This window comes from Helianthus annuus, chromosome 1 (assembly GCF_002127325.2).
Source record: "Helianthus annuus cultivar XRQ/B chromosome 1, HanXRQr2.0-SUNRISE, whole genome shotgun sequence".
Lineage (NCBI taxonomy): Eukaryota > Viridiplantae > Streptophyta > Magnoliopsida > Asterales > Asteraceae > Helianthus > Helianthus annuus.
Window position 1 is genome coordinate 83485162 of NC_035433.2, and position 24011 is coordinate 83509172.

The following is a 24011-nucleotide window of genomic DNA, read 5'->3' on the forward strand; positions in this document are numbered from 1 at the left end:
TTGTGAATGCACCTCGGAAATTTGTTGTAGATCATACCAAGTGGGTTTTCTCAGATAACGCGCACCGTACAAATTTATTATTCTTTTATAAAACAATATATATATATATATATATATATATGTATAAACTAACTAAAAATATATTATGATTAAATAAAACCAAAAATATAATTTTTAAAAATTTGTAGTGTAACGTGACAAAATTACTCCAAGGTATCAAGGTATCGCGTGCTGTTTTCTTAGTCATCTCGTCGTTGATAGCGCTCGTGTTTCCGTAGACAAGCACGCGTAGCATTGAAGTAAACATTTAAATAGCGGTAAATTCAACCGTCCTTATGGCATCCGGGTTTTGCTTAAAGTAATCAAACTTGTTTTCCAAGTCCCCTGTAATGCGTAGAAATAAACGTTTAGTCACCCGGAAACGACGTCTAAAAACTTTTGGGTTTGAGTATGTCGGCGCTTCGCCAAAGTAATTTTTCATCAAACGAGTGTTCGCCATAAGTCGGTCTCGTTCCGTATACTCTTTTTACAAAATTGGGTGTGGAAGCTGACTAAGTGAGAGAGTGTTTAGACATAAATTTTATCAATAATCATTTCATAGATCATGTAATCTATCATAAATTTCACAATCTATGTATGTTATAACAATTTAGAAAAATGAGTTATTTTATAATTTAGGAAAAACCAACTTCTATATATTCAAAACACAATCATCCCAAAATCGTTAATCATGTTACACCAATTCAACATAACATATTATATGTCACGTGGTATTCAACAACATAATATTTTATATGTCACGTGGTATACTCCATAAAGATTTTATCCTATGGTAACTGGTCATGGTTGTTATATTGCTATTGTTTTCTCTTGTTAACTAATGTATTAGGTGTTTGCTTTGGTCCAGTCCCTAAAAGTTTGTTTGAATACACTTTTGTCTGGATCAAATCCATTCTTCCAAACTGTGAAATTATCTTATCTGTATGCACCTCTAGATGTTTTTGAAACCTGCAAAAGATGAGCACTATATTGCCTATCATACTATGCTCACTAGTTTTTTTTAACATACAAACCACGCTTTCGACGAACACCTTGATACCTCACCAAAGTTTTGTTGATGGCTTCACATTAATTTCCTCCAACCAAAGATTTGAATTTGGCTTCTTCAGTCTTGGCAATAGTTCGTCTCGCAATCTTTATCTGGGAATTTGGTATTACAATCTGCCTCTCACGGTGGTTTGGGTGGCCAACAGAAACAACCCGATTCGTGATTCGTTTGGAGAAATATCTTTAAAAGAAAATGGAACTTTAATCCTTTATAATCGCTCAAAGGGTATTGTATGGTCCACCGATAATATAACCATCACGAGTAACTTCACTCCTGTTCTACAGTTATTAGATTCGGGTAATCTTGTAATTAGAGATGATGGAAGCAACAAAACCATCTTCTGGCAAAGCTTTGACTTTCCAACTGATACACTTTTACCAGATTTGAAACTGGATGTTGGATTGCACAGGTTCCTTAGATCATGGAAGAGCAGTGAGGATCCTTCGGATGGTGTGTATTCGTTTAGTCTGGAACCACCCGAAGCACCACAGTTGGTTCTAAGAAGTGGTTCGCGAAAGTTGTTCCGTTGGGGTCCGTTTGATGGGACCATGTTTAGTGGTGGCACTAGCCTAACATCAAGTCCATTGTTCCAAACTATTTATGCTTCCAATTCTGAAGGGTTCTACTTCAAATATGAATTGTTGGATGAGTCCATTTTGTCTAGATTGGTGATCTCACCCACAGGTTTGCTTCAGTATTTTACTTGGAGGGTTAACAACAGTAAAGAATGGAATCTATTGTTAACATTCAACAGTGATCCTTGTGATAACTATGCAAAATGTGGACCTTATGGGAGTTGTTATTCACTAAGTAGTTGCAAATGTTTAAGTGGGTTCACGCCGGATTCACCTCGCGATTGGGGTTTATTTAGTTATTCAGGTGGCTGCAAGAGGAAGCACGAACTTAGTTGCGGTCATAGAGATGGATTTGTGAAATACAACGCGTTGAAATATCCTGATAATCCGGTTGTTTGGGGGAACTACTCCAATCATGATTGTGAAGCGAAATGTTTAAAAAATTGTAGTTGTATGGCATATGCTAATGTCAATGTTTACGGAAATGGCAGTCGATGTGTGGGTTGGATTGGTGATTTGCTTGATTTGAAGTACATTTCGATCAATGGTGGGGAGGAGATTTACATCCGAATGGCCCACGCTGAGATAAGTATGTCGTCGTAACTACTCATTAGCTGCATATAGTTCCATTTCGCATTCATGCACTACTTTTAAGATATATAAATCCATTGTCTGGTTTGTTGATATCTCAGAATCCATTGCTGATGCTAAGAGGAAACGTTTAACGGTAAAGATTGTCAGTGTAGTCACAGTTATCGTTGTACTACTTTTATCGGGTGGTGTTATATGGTACCTCAGTTGGATTATCCGGCATAGGAGAAAAGACCAAATAGGTCGGAGCTCTAAAGGTACTATTTCAATCAATGCATTCTTATAGGCTCCCACTATTCTCACATCCCTATATCTTACTTTCACATCATTTTTCACTCTATCTCTCTCTATATATCTATGTATAAATAGAGAGAGATAGAAGGGAGGGGTGTGTGAATATTAACTCCTTTCTTATAACTATTAGATAGGATGTAGCAGTTAGTATTTATTGTAATCACCTTTACCATAACTAATCGAGCTGGGGGTCTCAGGAGCAGCCTCTCTATTCCTACAGGGTAGACGTAAGGTTGTCTACATCTACCCTCATCAGACCCTACCTTAGCTTCGCTATTGGTAGGATTTACTGAGTATGATGATGATGACCTTTACCATAACTAAAACACATGATTTTATTAGTTTTTCTTTGTTAGTATTAATGTTGTTTCATTCATATATACACATATGATCTAAAAGTACTATTCCAATCAACGCATTCTTATATATTACTATTAGATAGGATATAGTGCTTAGTATTTATTCTAATTACCTATAACCATAACTAAAACACATGATTTGTTTAGGTTTTCTTTGTTAGTATTAATGTTGTTTCATTCATGTATATCTTATTTTAAAGTAACATATTTCTTTTTGGCGAGTTTCAATCCAAGTATATACCCTGATAACAATTGCTTTAGATGATTCACTACATTAACTATTTTATTTCGTTTTCTCTAAACTAGAAAACAATACAATAACTCTTTATTTCAAGCAGATCATCTTCCGCATATTTTTCTTTATTTCATTATTAATATTGTCTCACACCTGCTTATTGTGCTTCTTCATTTGTAGCAGCTCAACAAAGTGGGAGTTTTCAGTACGTGGATGATAATCAAGACTCGGGATTTCAGTTACCTCTTTATGATCTTGAAACCATTTTGCTTGCGTGTAACAATTTTTCTGAAAGAAACAAGATCGGGCAAGGCGGTTTTGGTTCTGTTTACAAGGTATATTCTTTATGAAGCACTTACATGTAAGGTGAAATGTGGTACAAATAAGGGTTAACGCAAGAATCGTACGAATAACTAGAGTAATTATACTTGAATTATATTTGAAATAGGGTGAATTTGCAAATGGACAAGAAATAGCAGTTAAAAGGCTGGTAGAAAAGTCGACGCAAGGCGTTGAAGAATTAAAGAATGAGATTATTTTAATTGCCAAGTTACAACATCGAAATCTTGTCAAGCTTTTGGGTTGCTGCATTGAAGGGGAAGAAACTATGCTGGTCTATGAGTATTTGCCTAATAAAAGCCTAAACAACTTTATATATGGTACATACATAACACTCCCTCATGCTCACAATTTTGTTATTATGTTATCAGGTGATTATAATTATCCTTTGAGGGTGAGGTTCTAGAGTGCACACTAGTGTATTTGCGAACTGAATGAACAAATCCTGGCCATTGATCTACACTCGTGTATTGCCAGGATCTCATCATCAAATCGTAAAATACACTAGTGTATTTCAACATCAAATCCTGGCCATTGATCTACACACGTGTATGGTCAGGATTAGTTCACTCAGTTCGCAAGCTACACTAGTGTTCACTCTTGAACCTAATCCTATCCTTTGATAAAAATACATCAATGGTAGGCTTGTAGACCATAAAAAACCATTATTGATTTGTACAATCACATCTAGACAATGTTTAGGGTTTTTCTTAATACAGTTAACTTTATACACAGATAAACCTACACGAAAATTATTGACTTGGAGAAAACGCTACCATATCATTAAGGGTATTGCACGAGGGTTACTTTATCTACATCAAGACTCGAGGTTAAGAATCATTCACCGAGATCTCAAAAGTAGTAACATCTTACTTGATGGCGAGTTAAACCCGAAAATTTCAGACTTTGGCATCGCTCGTATATTTGGAACAGATCAAATACAAGAAATGACCAAAAGAATTATTGGAACCTAGTAAGTCACCTTGCATAAAAATATGAATTTGACTGTACTTCACTATTTCAGCTTTGCAAAAAAGGTACGTATACAAATAAATATATATTTCCTGTTATAGGTTTCAAAATGGGTGGGCTTGAACTCATTGGACAATAATTCAAAACAAACATTTTCTCTAAATTTCACCAAGCATAATATCAAATATAATTTCAAAAAATAGTCAATAAATACTTGCAAACACTTGAAATGCCCATTATGGTGTGGACCTGTTTTTTCTTCTTCTTCTTTTTTTTTTTTTTTTTTTTTGTTATTAGTTTATTAATTACTTTTTTAGCCGTTAGCAATAAAAAAAAGTAACCCAATTTTGCCTTTCTCACATAATAATTAATATTCTTCCACCTGGTTAATATGTAATACTCCATGCGGCATGTGAAATAATTTCACTAGTCCACCTTTTGAATAAGTAATACTCCATGCGGCATGTTGGAAATACTCCATGCGGCATGTTTTAATTTAGCGTTCTATAGAGTTAGCAACAATTTTTTTCTTTAATGTTTTTAATGTTAGGTATTAATATTTGTTGCAAGAAGTGTTTTGTGATGTGTTTTTGGGTTAGCAAGTTTACATTAACACAAAAATTGGAAGAAATCTTATACATTTGACTAAGTGTTCGAATTAAAATATATGTCAAGAAAGAGGATATTATATAGAACGGGCTAATGTCAAATTGTCAAAATGCCAACTTTAGTTATTTATCAACACCAATTGCTGCCATTTTTATGTAGAATAACTCTTTTTTGGTGCAGTGGCTATATGTCTCCAGAATATGCAATGAACGGCCATTATTCTGTGAAATCAGATGTTTACAGCTTCGGCGTTATCGTGTTGGAAATTATAAGCGGCCAGAAGAATTGGGCATTTCATCATCCTGATCATGATCTAAACCTTTTAGGACACGTAAGTTACAAAACTACCCTATTTACGTATGCTTTTCCATGTTCACTTGTTAGCGCCGTTATTTATAAGCATAACACCACTACAAGAAATACGAGTAATAGCGGCGACCTCAATAGCGGCGACCTCCAACATGTCGCCGCTATTGGTCCAATCCGCACCCGGTGTCCCATCTTTAACCCTGGCCACACGATTGTTGTGATCATCCAACGGCTGGGGCGTTCCGTTGTTAATAGCGGCGATGAGCATCAAGCAATAGCGGCGACATGTGTCGCCGCTATTGGTCCAATCCGCACCCGGTCCCATCTTTAACCCTAGCCACACGATTGTTGTGATCATCCAACGGTTGGGGTGTTCCCTTGTTATATAACATTACATGGTCTCCTAATTACCACCGTAAATGCACATGTTAGTGTTTTACCCATTTCAAATCAATTCCTTAGTGGTTTTAGTTATCTTAATTATTACTTGATAGATTACTATTACAAATAATAGGAATGTATTAATACTAAAATATAATAGCACCACACATTTTTTTTCAAGTTGTTAAAACCACTTAGAAAGAAATGTGTGGTGCTATTATATTTTAAACAAAAAAAGGTTATCATCGATCATTTTGAATATAAAAGTTTAGGCTATTGTCTATATCTAGGTACGAGAATTATGGGTTATGTGTTAATGCTAGGGGGACAATGTTAGATGTCTATATACTTGATAGTATTGATTCTCATTAGAACACACGATGTGGTAGGCGTGGAAGCCTCCACCACGCAGGCATACCGCCCCGTGCCATGGTGTGGTGGTGGCGTGTTGATGGGGGCGACAAGTTTTTCACCGGCGTGGAGGGCATAAGGGTGGTGACGTGGAGCGATGGTATTGGTTGTTGTTTATTTCAGTTTTTTAAAGCTCTTTTTCAAACCCCTTCCACCCCATTTTTACCACGGCCCCCTGCTAACGTGGCTGTCACTTGACACTTCATGCCCCTCCCACACCATGTAGTCATAGAAAATGGAAAGAGAAATATAAGTGACTATGTAAGCAACCATAGATCTAAAGTTGTTGAATAAGTTACTACCCAAGTCAGGCCTCAAAAAGGAATATAGTCCTAGTAAAACACCTTTGTGTGTGTTAAATTGTAATTGTATTGAAATGTTGTAAATGAGATATTACAAGAGGAGGGATATTTATAGGCCTAACATTTACACAAAGATCTAAAATATTTGTATAATTAACCTCTAACTATCCATAATTACTTTGTTGTCTAATATTCCCCCGCAAGCTAAGGCCGGGAACGACATGTAACTTGGATTGTTAAAAGGTGAATCTATGAGTAAGAAGAGGCTTTGTAAAGATGTCCACAATCTGATCTTCCATAGATATGAACTGGACCTTCAATTTGTGTGACCTTTTCTCGTACAAAGTGAAAATCAGCTTCAACATGCTTTGGTCTGGCATGGAGGATAGGATTCTTCGACAGATATGTATCGCCAAGATTATCACGCCAGAGGATCGGAGCAGAGATTGTGTCTATTCCAAGTTATTTTAATAGGGCTTCTAACCATTTCAATTCAGCTACTGTGTCAGCTAGAGCTTTGTATTTAGACTCCGTAGATAACCAGGAACCGTTTTTTATTTTCGCGCATTCCATACATCACAAAGCATAAAGTAACAGTGACCATCAGAAAATAAAACAAGTGCAAGCCCCCAAACATCACAGTATAGTAGATCCAAAAAATGTGCACTACGAAAATTAGAAACCGGTAAATGCATCTTTGTCGACTTGCCCAAAGGACAAGCGGTACAAGAAATGGAACTGGATGTCTTAGTTGCAGGTAAAGAATAAAAGGAAAGCATAAAATTGAATAGATTCTCGTGTGGATGACCAAACCTCAATACCAGACATCAGAAGATGTACGAGTGGCAGATAATGCGTGCTTATTGATGGATTGGAGAAGCAGAAGACGAAGGGTATAGAGACCATTTTTACTAGGGCCCGTAAGGAGGGTAAAGCGTGTAGACTCTCCTTCATAACAACAAAAAAAAGAAGAGTGATATTCAAAGAAAACATCGTTACCTAAACAAAATTTTTGGACAAATAGAAGTTTCCTTTTAAGTTTAGGAAGATGAAGAATATTAGATATGTTAAGAGATTTGTTTGAGGAATGAATTTTTGATGGACCAATATGAAGGATAGGAAGACCATTATCATTACCAACACGAAGGAACTCATTACCATGATATACCTCAGAATGGTTTTGACTTGTCAAAGTTAGAGTGGCATGATCGGTGGATCCGGTTAGGAAGCCACGTGTTGTATCAAGAGGAGCTTGATTGGTGGCTCCGGTGTCAGGATGCCATGTAGTCATGGTCTATAATCAGACTAAGTATCTCATTAGAGGCCAAAGGAGTTGGATGAGCCAGAACATTTTTAAGGTCATTATATTCATCATGCAAGTCATTTATCATGTGTAGGACCAACTTTTTGTCTTTTGTTGGTTCACTGGCAAGAGCATATGTTTCATCACCTTTCATTTGTTGCTTATGAAGTTGTGTCTTAAGTGTATATGTCACACCCCGATTTTACCACGTGTCACCGGTGGGCCCGGTGGGGGTTCCGTGACGTAGTTGATATCATCATAGTCAAACCACACAATTTAAATGCACAACGGAAGCAAAATATATTACAATCCGATATGAAGTAATATCCAAGTATTACAAACGGAAAGTAAAAGATCCACAGGCGGATCGCAAGATAAAATGAAATATTGTTCAACAGACTTCAGGCATCTAAGCTTGCAAGACTTCTATTTGATGCTAGGAGAAACCAGCCTATTATGCGTAGTACCTGCACTTAGTCTTTTTGGGAAAATACGTCAGTTTTCACTGGTAAATACAATTTAACTGACTCATTTTGAAAAGGTTTTAAAAATTGATTTGAATGCCCGTGGCACAAAACATTTTATAACTTGGGACAATTATTTGCCTATAATCTTGTAAAAGAATTACATGTTTGTTAGCGTTCAGTATCCGGGTCGTGTCGGATTAAAGTTTAATAGACACACCACATAGTATAGTTCCGCCGCGAGATTTCTTCTCGTACCGACTGTTATACTTTATTTAATGCACTACGGGTGTATGCCTACACCCGTATGCTAAGGTCGTGGCCATTCTTTGAATGATGCCAAGGATATCCGGGACATGGTCATTAAGCCCCCAAAGGCGTTATACAAACAAAACAGCATTTTCAAACGGGTCACATTGATAATACCCAACTACTAATGAGTTAGGGTCAATTGCCCGACCAAGCGGTATTTTATATACCGTACCCCAAGCCCGTATAAGGGAAAATAAGTTAAAAGTATTTACCTGAGCTAAATATAAATTTAATCCCAGCCGTATACCACCAAGCAAGTACAGATAGCTTTTACTGGGCTCCTAAATCTGGAACGAAGGTTTTTAATAACCTATTAGATTTCTAACGGGTCTTTAATTTGGCCTAAGCCTAGACCGGTTAGTTCTTAAATGAAGATTACGGTTTAAACGCACGATAAGGCGAAGACCGTTTTTAGAATGTGTTTTTGACCCAACAAGCTTGCATACTTGTTTAATATGGGTAACTTAATCACATTCTGGATTTTGAGACCGAAATGATATGGTTTGACCCGTTTCGGCTATAATGGGTAAACTAGTTACCTACGTCGATCCGAACGCATAAAGTGCGTAACGAGTAACCATAAGAGTCATATACAATTTTCCTAAGTTAATATGCCTTAAACATGTTGTGATATCGGAATGATACCTTCCATCATGCCCCAAATGGTTTTAAACCCAATTTATGCCTCATAAGGGCATTTTGGTCATTTTAAAGGGTGTAAAAGGGTTTAAATAATAACCTGAGTTACAGGTCTGATTAAATCAGTAAATAAACTTAATTTACTAAGTTATAACAGTAGGGTATTAATCCTTATGTGAAATTTATCAATCTTAATCATTCTAGACACCGTAGGGGCGTTTTGGTAATTTCACAAATGCCTAAAAGGTCAAAACAGAAATTCTGAGTTTAAGTTATCCTCCTACTGTTAAAATATAAAATTTTACTGAATACATCAGTACGTTTCAATCCCATATGCTTAAATAGGTTCTAGTGCATACTTATGTGCTAAAAACGCTTAAAAAAGGCGATTTGGAGCCATTTCCGGGTTTTATAAAGAAAGCTAATATTTTTAAAATTCCAGAAGGCTCAAAATAATATATTTAATGTATTAGATCAGTAGAAAAAGGTTTGGGGTCAATCGGATTTATAAAACTCATTTTATGGCTTAAAAGGGCAAAACCGGCATTAGCCGAATTAAGCTTAGAACACTAAGTTATGCTCAGCCTAAAATTGAATAAAAATCTTTAAAAATCCCAAAATATTATTTTAATACAGTAGGTATAAAGTTCTATACAAAAATTTGGGTTTAGATAGGCTATATGCAATTTACGCTATTTAATTACTAAAGAAGCTTCTAATTACGCTATTAAGCATAACTCCTAATCTGGACCTCAAACTGATGTCAGATTTTATGGACAAGTTTATAATTCAGTAGTGAAGGTTTCTATCCTCTCACATTTTCAAAAATATTGTTTTAAGGTCAAAAGGGCATAACGGTCAACAATTCGGCATATAACGGAAACTTGCAAATGAATAGGATAACTAAGGATTCAGGTTGTATAACCTCAGAGGGTTACACTAACCCATAACATGATCCTAAAGGAATCCTAAGGCATATCTAAATAAGTCTAATTCGGGTCAGAACTAAAAGTCAAAGCAAAAGTCAACTTTCGCGACTTTCGGCTCCGAACCGGGCCTATACTTAGAATTGTCGGGTTGAATCATGCTTAGACATGTTCAACTAATATTTACCAAGTTATTAATGTGGCAAAACTGATTTTATGACTTCTAATTTAATAGTTATGCATTTTATTTAAAACTAACCCGTTTGACTTTAATTTGACCCGATAATTAAACTAAGTAAACGTGGTAATTAGGAGGCGCCCTTTTGAGGGTTAATCACCTACCTAATTACGGTCACGTTGCCATGTTCGTTCCGAACCATGGCTCAACCGATTAAAAGTCAAAGCGTTTATCGACACGTTTGACCTTTCGGCTATAACCGCTAGAAATTTAAACTAGGCACGAAAGGGTACTTACAAGAGGTCCTATGAACTGAAGGAGGTTCTCAAAAAGGGTTCAAGACCCTCACAAATTAGAGATCATAGCAGATTTGAAGGAAATGGTGCAAATGAGAGCCAAATTCAATGGGTATATATAGGTTTTTGAGGACCGTTAGGATCGTTTCTTGATAAACGTGATCACATCTGGACCGTACACCTTTACCCCTTGTTTTAGCAATCTATGGGCTGCCCAAGGACTGAAGAAAACCATTTGCAATTGATTAAAACAGCTGTAACAGCTGGTAACAGCTGGTAACAGCTGGAAATCAAGTTTCTAAAATGGCAGTTTTGGTCCCTGCATGCTTCTAGCCCCTTTCTGATGCGTTTGAGGCCCGTTAAACCATTTTTAAGGCTATAAAATGATGCCTAAGCATAGGGAATATGAAACATGCTAAAAAATATACCAGATGTCGGTTCGTTTGGTCGTACGGTCACGTTGTTCGGCTAATTACGACGGAACACGGACGGACGCGAAAAATGATTCAAACGACGCGACGAATGGAACTTTATCATGGCGATCACTAAAATAAAATATTTTAGTGCTTACATAAATTTTTGGGTGTCCGGGGATATTCAGAATGCGAGATATGCGCAAAAGTGCAAACTTGTGCACTTTTTGACACTTTTAGTCCCTGCATGACATAAAAGTTTATTTTTGCGCACCAAACACCTCTAATCCTATACCTAAGCTATATAAAGGATAAATAGGGTATGTTTAACTTATGAACATATTCCGGAAGGTCTGTTACCGTACGATTCGACCTCCTTTTGCAGTTTGACGCAATTAGTCCCTTAATTGCGCAAAGTAGCGCGAAATGCCGTTTAATGACATCTAAGCCTTCCATGGCCCATATTAATCATTCCCAAGCATATACTTAAATATTAATATGCTCTCGTTCGCTTAAATGGTCACCGAATGGCGTAGATTCAAAAGTTGACGCTTTAGGCCCCTCTATTGCGCAACTTGCGCATTTCATCATTTATTAGCATTGAAGCCTCATTTAATCCATATTAGACATCCTTGATAGTATTATTAAACATCACGATACTTTGGGTTCACTAAAAGGCCATTCAGAGGTATAATTAAACATATTGACGCTTTTAGTCCCTCTAACTTGCAAAGTTGCGCGTAACTTTACTTATAGGCATAAAAACCCTTGTTGGCCATTACTTGGCATTCCCGAGAGTATAATTAAATATCATGAAGCTCCCGGTTTGTTAAAAGGTCACTCAGAGGTAAGAATTAACATGTTGACTCTTTTAACCCTTCATTGCGCAAACTTTCAATTAATTACGCAAACGGCCACACTTTATCATCAAGTGGCACATTTGTGAACATCCCCATCGTGAGAGGTTATTTAGAAACTTATTTTAGGTATGCTAACACTTCCAGTCCTTTCAAAATCAAAGTTTTCGATTTTTCAAAAAATTAGTCCCTAAATTTCACTGTTCGACTTTATTAGGGTTTATTACACGTGTCAATACATCATTGGACGTGATTTTTACGAGGTGTTACATCCTCACCCCCTTAAAAGAAATCTCGACCTCGAGATTTGCTAAAGTGCTGGAAGTTTCTTTTGTCGCATAACGGACTTAATCTTTCATAGCATGTCTAGAGTCTTTCCAAGCTCCCAAGTTGACCTCTATCTTAGGTACATGTATCCCTTTCGAGTATTCTTAACCTGCCGGTCCTTAATCGATACAGGTTTCTCATCATATCATAGATCTGCCTATCATATGAGTTAATGCTTCTTGACTTATTGGTGAAACACATCCTTAAATCCTTAATGTGTAACGTATTGCGAGAACCGCCAAGCTCCTTAAATAGGTTTTAGCTTATAAGCTATTTGATCTTGATACATTCGATTCCTTCAAATGATTTCGTATATTCAGAGCTTAACTAGCCTAACAATTAACAGATTGGCACACCTTTCCAGGGTGATATCTTTTGTTGAACTTTATTTCTTAACAAGAACTTAGGAGGTTTGCTATTTCCATGAATCCTTGATTCTCTGCCGAATACTGGCAACTTATAAATGATTATGGATTTGCACGATCTTATTCGTTGTTTCCAAGGCAACTTTCAGATCCTGATAATTGGACTTACCAATTTTCTGTCTAACAATAGATGTTTAACATCTCATCTATACAAGGTCTTCGAAGGAGCAGCCTTGATACTTATATAACAACTATTATAGAAAAGCTAATCTTAAGGTGAGATGGTTATTCCAATCACTGCTTACAACTAACCTTAAGGGATAGCTAATCCTTTAAGTCAGTCGAATAAATCGACGATCCTGGGCGGCTGATGGAAATTCTTAATTGTTGTCTAATTAGGGTTGCGGTAATCAATGCATAAGCAAAATGAACCGTCTTTCTTAATTAACTACATTGAATCCTCATAATATTGAGTTAGGCTATAAGAATCCTCTATTTCAAAACTTACTTAATCAGGGTTTCGATTCATCCAATGATGGTACTAGCCGTCTTGGAGATTTCATATTAATACAGCCCTAAATGGGATATAAATCTTAACTCTACTTGCCTCTCAGGAGGTAACAGGGTAATCTTAGGAGAAGAAAATTCAAGATACAAGGCGGTTGTAGAGATTTTCCAAATTTCAGGCTCCAGTTTACCCATTATTTCTCGTGTCAAATAAATGACACACTCATGTTATAAGTCCACGAATTCCTTAATCGGGAACATTTGCATGAAAACTTCCATTCTGGATATCTTCTTTGAATACCATTAGTTGACTTTAGTACCATATGACCATCGGGATATCTTTGTGGTCCCATGCATTAAACCTCCATACTGATCAGGCATGGAAGCAATCTATGGAACATATTAAGATCCATCAATCCTCATATGGCGCTTTTATCATACTGTCTGGTATTCGCAATCAATTGAGATCAAGGAGATATCAACTGTATATGCCGACGCACTTCCTCTATAGAGAAGATACTTCAAAAATTTACGGCTGAAGGTTTCTGATGGGAACAGAAGAAACGGTTCTTATGATTTCGCTTGTAAGTTTTACCTTACACTTAATATCTGGGGTTCTTACGGAATATTTTCTAAAAGTTTGCTAAGCTTATGGTTTTATGAGAAACTTATCAGTACCCGAAACCAAACGAAATTCTTAGTACTAAAATCACAATAGGGGGGTTTATCTAATATCATTATTAATGCGAACTGCCTCTAATCATTCATCAGGAGGGTTAAACGCCTCTATTCTTAATCCTTTTAAACTCAGCTGCAGAATCTTTAACAATTTCGAGGCAGTCTTAGCTTTGACTGGCTATTTCTTAATCTATATAACATGAGTAGCTGAGGTAGATCCTTACTGGACTTACGATGAGCAGGTTTTGAGAACTTTTCATGACTTTTCTTATATCCTTTCAAGTAGCTGTGTTAATTTTAGTTTTGGAGACTAACTTCATTAACGTTGAGGCTCACATCTGTTGCGCCATTAACACTTGTCGCATCTCTAGCATCACGACTGTTGTTTGTCCTTTCCGAGTTTTCCATACTCGAAGCTTTGGTATTAAATACCAATTTCAACAAGTGCTCAGGCAGTCCTTATCATGTTTCTTCCTTGAATTGCCAAGGGCTTAACATAAAAAGTCTTAATAACCACTTGCTTCTTATTACCCACAATATGGGTTTAGCTATAAGATGACCAATCCATTCCTATCACTATATCGAATCCCTCTATTTCAATGGAAACAAGGACAGTGGAAAAGAATGGTTCCTAATAACATCCATCTAATATTGCTGAAGCAGTTTCTAGGGTACCATTGGCCAATCCTACTTTATACTTAACGCTTAGAGTTTTTAACAGGCAGATTTAAAGATTTACAAAATCCATTGTCTACAAAAGACTTATCTGAACCTGAATTAAGTAATACTCTAGCATGAGCGTTATTGATAAAGAAAGTACCTGTTGCGATGTTGTCATCCTGATTAGCTTCTTGAGCATCCATTTGAGAGTTTTCAGCGTTGGTCTTCTTAGCCTCCCTAGGCTTCTTGGTTTTATTTGGGCAATTAGTCCTGATATGCCCCTTCTCGTTGCAACCATAACAGGTTGCATCTTCCAGCTTCTTGCAATCCAACGTCTTGTGGCCTTTGGTCTTGCAAATTCCACACAATTTAGCACGTGGGTCTATCGTGCATTTTCCAAAATGTTGCTTTCTGCAGTTACTACATTTGGGTTTTGCCTTCTTTGGCTTGGACTGGTTTGAACCGGCCTTACCCTTTTTGCAACCTTTATTTGGGGTGTCATCGGACTTTCGCTTATGATCCTTCAACGCACGGTCCACAGCGTTGTTTACAGCTACATCTATCATAGCCTGTAACTCGGTGCCCGTTAAATTCAGTCTTGCATCATCATTCTGATTAACTGGATGATTGGGAGTTTCGGAGGGGTCGGCCATGATGATGCTTCGAAGGCTACAAACTAAGTGGTAATAATTTATTTAATCATATAGGGAATTGTCAAACTTGATAATTAAATAGCCATGGTGCGAACAAACCATATAGGCCAATAGATAGTATAAGATTTATTTGATTATGTTTTGCCTAGGTTTTTAAATAAACCATCTTTGGCGTTCACACAGAATCTAGTCCTTCTTATTAGACAGGGGATATAAGTCACAACTGTCAATGTCGTACAGACACTTTATACAGCACAAAGGCTTTTTTTTTAAAGGATTCTTTAGATGGCACAAAGCCTTGTCACAAGGACAATCTAAAACATAATCAATGATTCCTTTGGATCGGAAAATTTCATAACTCATTACCTTTTGACAGGAAGTTATGAATAACTATCTTTATCATAAATGCATCTTTGCCCGTAGGCATACATCTAAAAAGGATGTTTTGACATATACATCATGTTCGATGATTATTAGCCATGATTCCTATTGACCATTTAGGCTAAAAGAAGGGTTGGAAGATTTCTAATACAAGGATGACAAGTGTGATTTCATCGCATCACCCATTGTCAGGAGTGTTAACACGTTTTCAGGTGTTTAACAAGGATCTGAATCTCTTTAAACAGGTCTTACCATCGTAGCCAGGTCCCTAACGACATTCAAGCTAGGTTATACCCTTTGAGACTCTATTTAATATAAATACTGGCAGGAAAGGAATGATATTTATTTTATTCAGGATTTTCATTATAATTATCCTAAATTTATTTAAAATATAACTATGGCACAAAAAGTCTAGTCACGTAGACAAGTTTAATTTATAACCAGGATTTTCACAGAATCGAGGTATTTGGGTCTGAATCACAGTTCATTACCCTTTCTTGACAGTGAGTTGCAGACTTCTACTGTCTCTTAGTCCCAGAGGACGTTATTTATTACCCGCAGGCACTTCATCCTTAAGGGATGGCTATTTTACTTACAGGGAATTTTAAATAAATCCCAATTTTCAAAGATGGCCTGTGTGATTTATACTGCATCACAATTTGCCCAGCATGTTAACATACTTTCAGATGTTAACCAAACTTTTGGAATCTTTTGAACAGGTTCTACCATCTTGGCCATGTCTATAATGACTCGTGGCTAGGTTTTACCCCGAAGATTCTCTTTTAATATTAAACGCAGAACAATCCTAAGTTGAGATGTTAATTATGGATCTGAATCTAATTATGGAGATACCATCTTGGCCCTGTCTTATATGACACCTGAGCTAGGTCTTGTCCTTTTTAGATTTTGCCATCTTATAATAATGGCAGATCCTATAATAGGAACGTTATTTTAAATCTAACCGTCCCACTAGAATTCATACAGGCACATGGTTGCCCTAAACGGGACTTCTAAGGAGTGATGCTGTCCTTGAAGGGACAGAATGATAAATATGCCTTTAAAAGGTACTAAGGAAAACGAGCTTTAATAAAAAGGAGTTTATTTTTCATTTTATTTCTGAATGCGTCTCCTTGGCTTCACGTTAACCCCAGTCGCAGCACGAAGCTCGGCCTTCCCTAGGCTTCTAATGGGGAGAAATTCCATTACGGCTTCTTTGCTTGGCGACGGATATAGAATTTAAAGCAACAATTCTCCGAATACAGATGAAAATATTCCTATGTTAAGTCTAGACTCAGAAGGTCAAGGAATGTGCTATTGTGTCATTGAGATTAAACACAAAAGGCTAGTGTTTAATTCACTCAACGTTGGCTCTGGTACCAACCTGTCACACCCCGATTTTACCACGTGTCACCGGTGGGCCCGGTGGGGGTTCCGTGACGTAGTTGATATCATCATAGTCAAACCACACAATTTAAATGCACAGCGGAAGCAAAATATATTACAATCCGATATGAAGTAATATCCAAGTATTACAAACGGAAAGTAAAAGATCCACAGGCGGATCGCAAGATAAAATGAAATATTGTTCAACAGACTTCAGGCATCTAAGCTTGCGAGACTTCTATTTGATGCTAGGAGAAACCAGCCAATTACGCGTAGTACCTGCACTTAGTCTTTTTGGGAAAATACGTCAGTTTTCACTGGTAAATACAATTTAACTGACTCATTTTGAAAAGGTTTTAAAAATTGATTTGAATGCCCGTGGCCAAAACATTTTATAACTTGGGACAATTATTTGCCTATAATCTTGTAAAAGAATTACATGTTTATTAGCGTTCAGTGTCCGGGTCGTGCCGGATTAAAGTTTAATAGACACACCACATAGTATAGTTCCGCCGCAAGATTTCTTCTCGTACCGACTGTTATACTTTATTTAATGCACTACGGGTGTACGCCTACACCCGTATGCAAAGGTCGTGGCCATTCTTTGAATGATGCCAAGGATATCCGGGACATGGTCATTAAGCCCCCAAAGGCGTTATACAAACAAAACAGCATTTTCAAACGGGTCACATTGATAATACCCAACTACTAATGAGTTAGGGTCAATTGCCCGACCAAGCGGTATTTTATATACCGTACCCCAAGCCCGTATAAGGGAAAATAAGTTAAAAGTATTTACCTGAGCTAAATATAAATTTAATCCCAGCCGTATACCACCAACCAAGTACAGATAGCTTTTACTGGGCTCCTAAATCTGGAACGAAGGTTTTTAATAACCTATTAGATTTCTAACGGGTCTATAATTTGGCCTAAGCCTAGACCGGTTAGTTCTTAAATGAAGATTACGGTTTAAACGCACGATAAGGCGAAGACCGTTTTTAGAATGTGGTTTTGACCCAACAAGCTTGCATACTTGTTTAATATGGGTAACTTAATCACATTCTGGATTTTGAGACCGAAATGATATGGTTTGACCCGTTTCGGCTATAATGGGTAAACTAGTTACCTACGCCGATCCGAACGCATAAAGTGCGTAACGAGTAACCATAAGAGTCATATACAAGTTTCCTAAGTTAATATTCCTTAAACATGTTGTGATATCGGAATGATACCTTCCATCATGCCCCAAATGGTTTTAAACCCAATTTATGCCTCATAAGGGCATTTTGGTCATTTTAAAGGGTGTAAAAGGGTTTAATAATAACTTGAGTTACAGGTCTAATTAAATCAGTAAATAAACTTAATTTACTAAGTTATAACAGTAGGGTATTAATCCTTATGTGAAATTTATCAATCTTAATCATTCTAGACACCGTATGGGCGTTTTGGTAATTTCACAAATGCCTAAAAGGTCAAAACAGAAATTCTGAGTTTAAGTTATCCTCCTACTGTTAAAATATAAAATTTTACTGAATACATCAGTAGGTTTCAATCCCATATGCTTAAATAGGTTCTAGTGCATACTTATGTGCTAAAAACGCTTAAAAAAGGCGATTTGGAGCCATTTCCGGGTTTTATAAAGAAAGCTGATATTTTTAAAATTCCAGAAGGCTCAAAATAATATATTTAATATATTAGATCAGTAGAAAAAGGTTTGGGGTCAATCGGATTTATAAAACTCATTTTATGGCTTAAAAGGGCAAAACCGGCATTAGCCGAATTAAGCTTAGAACACTAAGTTATGCTCAGCCTAAAATTGAATAAAAATCTTTAAAAATCCCAAAATATTATTTTAATACAGTAGGTATAAAGTTTTATACAAAAATTTGGGTTTAGATAGGCTATATGCAATTTACGCTATTTAATTACTAAAGAAGCTTCTAATTACGCTATTGAGCATAACTCCTAATCTGGACCTCAAACTGATGTCAGATTTTATGGACAAGTTTATAATTCAGTAGTGAAGGTTTCTATCCTCTCACATTTTCAAAAATATTGTTTTAAGGTCAAAAGGGCATAACGGTCAACAATTCGGCATATAACGGAAACTTGCAAATGAATAGGATAACTAAGGATTCAGGTTGTATAACCTCAGAGGGTTACACTAACCCATAACATGATCCTAAAGGAATCCTAAGGCATATCTAAATAAGTCTAATTCGGGTCAGAACTGAAAGTCAAAGCAAAAGTCAACTTTCGCGACTTTCGGCTCCGAACCGGGCCTATACTTAGAATTGTCGGGTTGAATCATGCTTAGACATGTTCAACTAATATTTACCAAGTTATTAATGTGGCAAAACTGATTTTATGACTTCTAATTTAATAGTTATGCATTTTATTTAAAACTAACCCGTTTGACTTTAATTTGACCCGACAATTATACTAAGTAAACGTGGTAATTAGGAGGCGCCCTTTTGAGGGTTAATCACCTACCTAATTACGGTCACGTTGCCATGTTCTTTCCGAACCATGGCTCAACCGATTAAAAGAAAGCGTTTATCGAAACGTTTGACCTTTCGGCTATAACCGCTAGAAATTTAAACTAGGCACGAAAGGGTACTTACAAGAGGTCCTATGAACTGAAGGAGGTTCTCAAAAAGAGTTCAAGACCCTCACAAATTAGAGATCATAGCAGATTTGAAGGAAATGGTGCAAATGAGAGCCAAATTCAATGGGTATATATAGGTTTTTGAGGACCGTTAGGATCGTTTCTTGATAAACGTGATCACATCTGGACCGTACACCTTTACCTCTTGTTTTAGCAATCTATGGGCTGCCCAAGGACTGAAGAAAACCATTTGCAATTGATTAAAACAGCTGTAACAGCTGGTAACAGCTGGAAATCAAGTTTCTAAAATGGCAGTTTTGGTCCCTGCATGCTTCTAGCCCCTTTCTGATGCGTTTGAGGCCCGTTAAACCATTTTTAAGGCTATAAAATGATGCCTAAGCATAGGGAATATGAAACATGCTCAAAAATATGCCGGATGTCGGTTCGTTTGGTCGTACGGTCACGTTGTTCGGCTAATTACGACGGAACACGTACGGACGCGAAAAATGATTCAAACTACGTGACGAATGGAATTTTATCATGGCGATCACTAAAATAAAATATTTTAGTGCTTACATAAATTTTTGGGTGTCCGGGGATATTCAGAATGCGAGATATGCGCAAAAGTGCAAACTTGTGCACTTTTTGACACTTTTAGTCCCTGCATGACATAAAAGTTTATTTTTGCGCACCAAACACCTCTAATCCTATACTTAAGCTATATAAAGGATAAATAGGGTATGTTTAACTTATGAACATATTCCGGAAGGTCTGTTACCATACGATTCGACCTCCTTTTGCAGTTTGACGCAGTTAGTCCCTTAATTGCGCAAAGTAGCGCGAAATGCCGTTTAATGACATCTAAGCCTTCCATGGCCCATATTAATCATTCCCAAGCATATACTTAAATATTAATATGCTCTCGTTCGCTTAAATGGTCACCGAATGGCGTAGATTCAAAAGTTGACGCTTTAGGCCCCTCTATTGCGCAACTTGCGCATTTCATCATTTATTAGCATTGAAGCCTCATTTAATCCATATTAGACATCCTTGATAGTATTATTAAACATCACGATGCTTCGGGTTCGCTAAAAGGCCATTCGGAGGTATAATTAAACATATTGACGCTTTTAGTCCCTCTAACGTGCAAAGTTGCGTGTAACTTTACTTATAGGCATAAAAACCCTTGTTGGCCATTACTTGGCATTCCCAAGAGTATAATTAAATATCATGAAGCTCCGGGTTTGTTAAAAGGTCACTCAGAGGTAAGAATTAACATGTTGACTCTTTTAACCCTTCATTGCGCAAACTTTCAATTAATTACGCAAACGGCCACACTTTATCATCAAGTGGCACATTTGTGAAAATCCCCATCGTGAGAGGTTATTTAGAAACTTATTTTAGGTATGCTAACACTTCCAGTCCTTTCAAAATCAAAGTTTTCGATTTTTCGAAAAATTAGTCCGTAAATTTCACTGTTCGACTTTATTAGGGTTTATTACACGTGTCAATACATCATTGGACGTGATTTTTACGAGGTGTTACAGTATATTCCCTAGAGGCAGCGTGTGGAGCATAGGCTCGAGCAAGGGAGTCTCATAGTTCTCTAGCAGTAGATCCTTGAACATGGGCTTCCGATAGCCATAGTTTGTTTGAGAGAGAGTGAAAGAAAATTTGTGTGAATTGTTTGATGTCATTTCAGTTAAGGTAAAAGTTGTAATTGTTGTTATTGTTTAAGAATTTAGTTAAAAATTGTGAGTGTCGTTGGGAGTGTCGCCTAAGAGTGTCGGCGTCACAACGTTTTATTTCTAGTCTACGATGCCAAGCAATTTTTGGCTTTTAAAGAACTTGAACTTGTGTTCAAGATTTAAGTGTTGTCAGAGAGTGTCGACAGCACAACGTTTTGTCTCTGATCTATGATGCCAAGCAATTTATGGCTTTTAAAGCACTTAAACTTACGTTCAAGATTTGAGTGTCTACGGGAGTCTTGCTAGAGAGTATCGCGAATGCATGTTGTGAGCGTTTGTGAGTGTTGTCGACGCAGTTGTTGTGAGTGTCCATTGGTGGTCGGACGATGGTGGCGAAGCTGAGATGGTGGCTTGGCTCTAATACCACATAAAACACCTTTGTGTGCATGAAATTTTAATTCTACTGAAAGATACGTCTAATATTTACATAATTATACACTAACTATCCATAATTACTTTGTTGTCTAATAGTCCTTTATTATGAGAAATATAGTTTAGTTCATGACTTAAAACATTAGTCTTTAACACTATAACAAAATGTGTTTAGATGAGATATAACTTCATCGAAAATTGGAAAATGATGTTTAACATAAAACTTAGGATATGATACGTTAGACCACTCATAGTAGAGTCGCTATTCACTTCCTGATACTCATACATTGGAGTCTCATCTGTATACCGTATACCACAGGTTATGTTGAAAACTAAAGTAAACCACCATATTTTGGGGTTCATTATCCATCCTTATCCTATACATTTTAATGATTATGAGTGAAAAATGTATTATTAAGATAATTAGGAATATGAGGAATCCGATGTGGGGACGAGACGTGCTGCGGTGTGTTTATAAAAAGATGGTTATTTTTAGTTGTTTTATGCACAACGTCAAGTTTTAATATTTGTAAAAACATGATATAATACTATCACACTACACTTCATGTTGAGTAAGTGCACCCATCGTTGGCGTGATATAGTTATGGTAAGATACCGAGGTCGTCCAAGTATACAAGGAGTTTTAGTACCGAGTCTTCGTTAGCGTCTAGTCAAACCCAAAAATAAAAGTTTTTAAAATGGATCAAGAGAAAATGAAGAAGAAAATAAAAAGGTTATAATCAATGATAAGAAAAGGGGTGTTTAGGATCAACATACCTCTTGATGCTTCGTTAACTAGCTCTTACCATGGGGTAACAAGGGCTTGATTGTTAGACGATAAACTAGGTGTATTAATGTGTAATGTTGTGCAGTATTTGGGTCAGAATCCTTACACACTCGAACCTGTCTCTTTGAATCAGCAAGGAAACGCCACTCGAGGCCAGAGTCAAACCATAATGCTACCGCCCTATCAGTAAGGAATGTAAAAATTCGGGTTAGGTAGAGTTAATGAGATTAAATCATTTCCTTGGGGTGAGGTGGGGTGAAATAGGAAAAAATCGATGATATGACCCATAGGTGGAGTTGAGGATGATTAAAATATACCTTAAAGCCTAATCGAGAATAGTTCAGATTAATTGATCAAATATATATAGTTCGATTTCTATAAATAATATGTGGTGAATACTAAAAGCTATTACCCGAAGTATTTTACTAGCTTAGCATTCCAAAGAGGAAATATCATAAAAAATCAACGTACTTTCTTATTTTTCTCATAAAAGTCCTTCAACAATTTTTTGTATATGAAAAACCAACATACTTTTTGTTTTGTCTCAGAAAAGTCCCTCCACAATTTTTTGAACATTAAAGTCCCTACACATTTTAAATTTGAATAAAATTACACCGAAAATAATTTAAACAACTTGGAACATACAACTTGGAAACGTCAGAGGTGTCCATTGGTTCTTTTCCTTTTATTCGAATATTTGGTTCCTTTAATTCGGTTTGAAAATTTTCGGGTTAAACCAAAAATTGAACCAAACTAAACGAAATTTAAGTACTTAAAAATTGAATCACATACGCATTAGAGTTTGGTTTGGTTTTCAATTTCAACCGAATACAACGAATTCATATAATTGGGTTTATTCGACGAAATATAAAGTATGATTTACTTTAGTTACTCGGTCTATTAGCCTATATATAAACCGAATTCATTTTATTCAGTTCAGGTTTAATCTCTTTTTGTTCGATTTTTGTTTTAACTGTTTTCGGTTCTGTAGCAATGACCTATGAATTTTCAAACATATCTTAGGATGAAACATAACATTATATAGCAAGTTTTAAAAAAAAATTGTCATAATTTTGTTTAAATTTATCATACGAAGAAACTTTAATGTTCAAAAAAGTGGTTGAGCAACTTTTGTTTAACAGAACAGAAAGTTTGTTGGTTTTTTACTAAACTGGAACTCTTGGCTTAGGCATGGATGCTTTGGAACAAAAGACGACCATCAGAGATATTAGACCCGACTGTCGTAGAGCCATCTTACGGGGATCAAATGATAAGATGTATTCACGTTGCTCTTTTGTGCGTCCAACAATATCCTGAAGATAGACCAAAAATGTCTACGGTATACGCTATGTTAAGTTATGAGAACATGGATCTACCCGAACCTAAGGAACCTGGTTTCTGCAGAGAAAGTCACAAGAAGTTTGACACATCTGCTAGTGATTCAAGTACAGTTAATGATGTTACAATGACGACCTTGGGTGGACGTTAAAGGTCAGTGTATGCATGCATGCTTTTGTTTACTTGTACCATAATTTCTTGATCTAATTTGCAGTATGAAATTATTTTTAGGTCAGGTTAATAAAGTAGGTTACATTACCCTTACTTTAAATTTGTATACATTAATAATAAATAAATTAATGGAGTAGGCTCATCGTATTTTTCTTTTTTT

The 24011-nt window shown here is 36.5% G+C and overlaps 1 protein-coding gene across 2 annotated transcripts; it reads left to right on the forward strand.

Annotated features, from left to right (window-relative positions):
• Positions 1-860: 860 nt before the first annotated feature.
• LOC110870777 (G-type lectin S-receptor-like serine/threonine-protein kinase At4g27290) lies at positions 861-24011 on the forward strand. 2 transcript variants are annotated; one of them, XM_022119927.2, is made up of 7 exons: positions 861-2272; positions 2376-2531; positions 3343-3497; positions 3611-3821; positions 4237-4474; positions 5263-5413; positions 23532-24011. In XM_022119927.2, exons 1-7 carry the CDS (start codon positions 1018-1020, stop codon positions 23829-23831), a joined length of 2466 nt encoding a protein of 821 aa, XP_021975619.1. In that variant the 5' UTR covers positions 861-1017; the 3' UTR covers positions 23832-24011. The 2 variants fall into 2 exon arrangements, with proteins under 2 accessions (XP_021975619.1, XP_021975623.1); XM_022119931.2 differs by having other exon boundaries at positions 863-2272; positions 3346-3497.

Bases quoted from the DNA above. Each gene is read 5' to 3' on its own strand.
- LOC110870777 (XM_022119927.2), top strand. From the start codon at position 1,018: ATGAGCACTATATTGCCTATCATACTATGCTCACTAGTTTTTTTTAAC. The intron at 3,822-4,236 runs GTACATACATAA...CTTTATACACAG, and splicing joins CCTAAACAACTTTATATATG to ATAAACCTACACGAAAATTA. The intron at 5,414-23,531 runs GTAAGTTACAAA...CTCTTGGCTTAG, and splicing joins ATCTAAACCTTTTAGGACAC to GCATGGATGCTTTGGAACAA.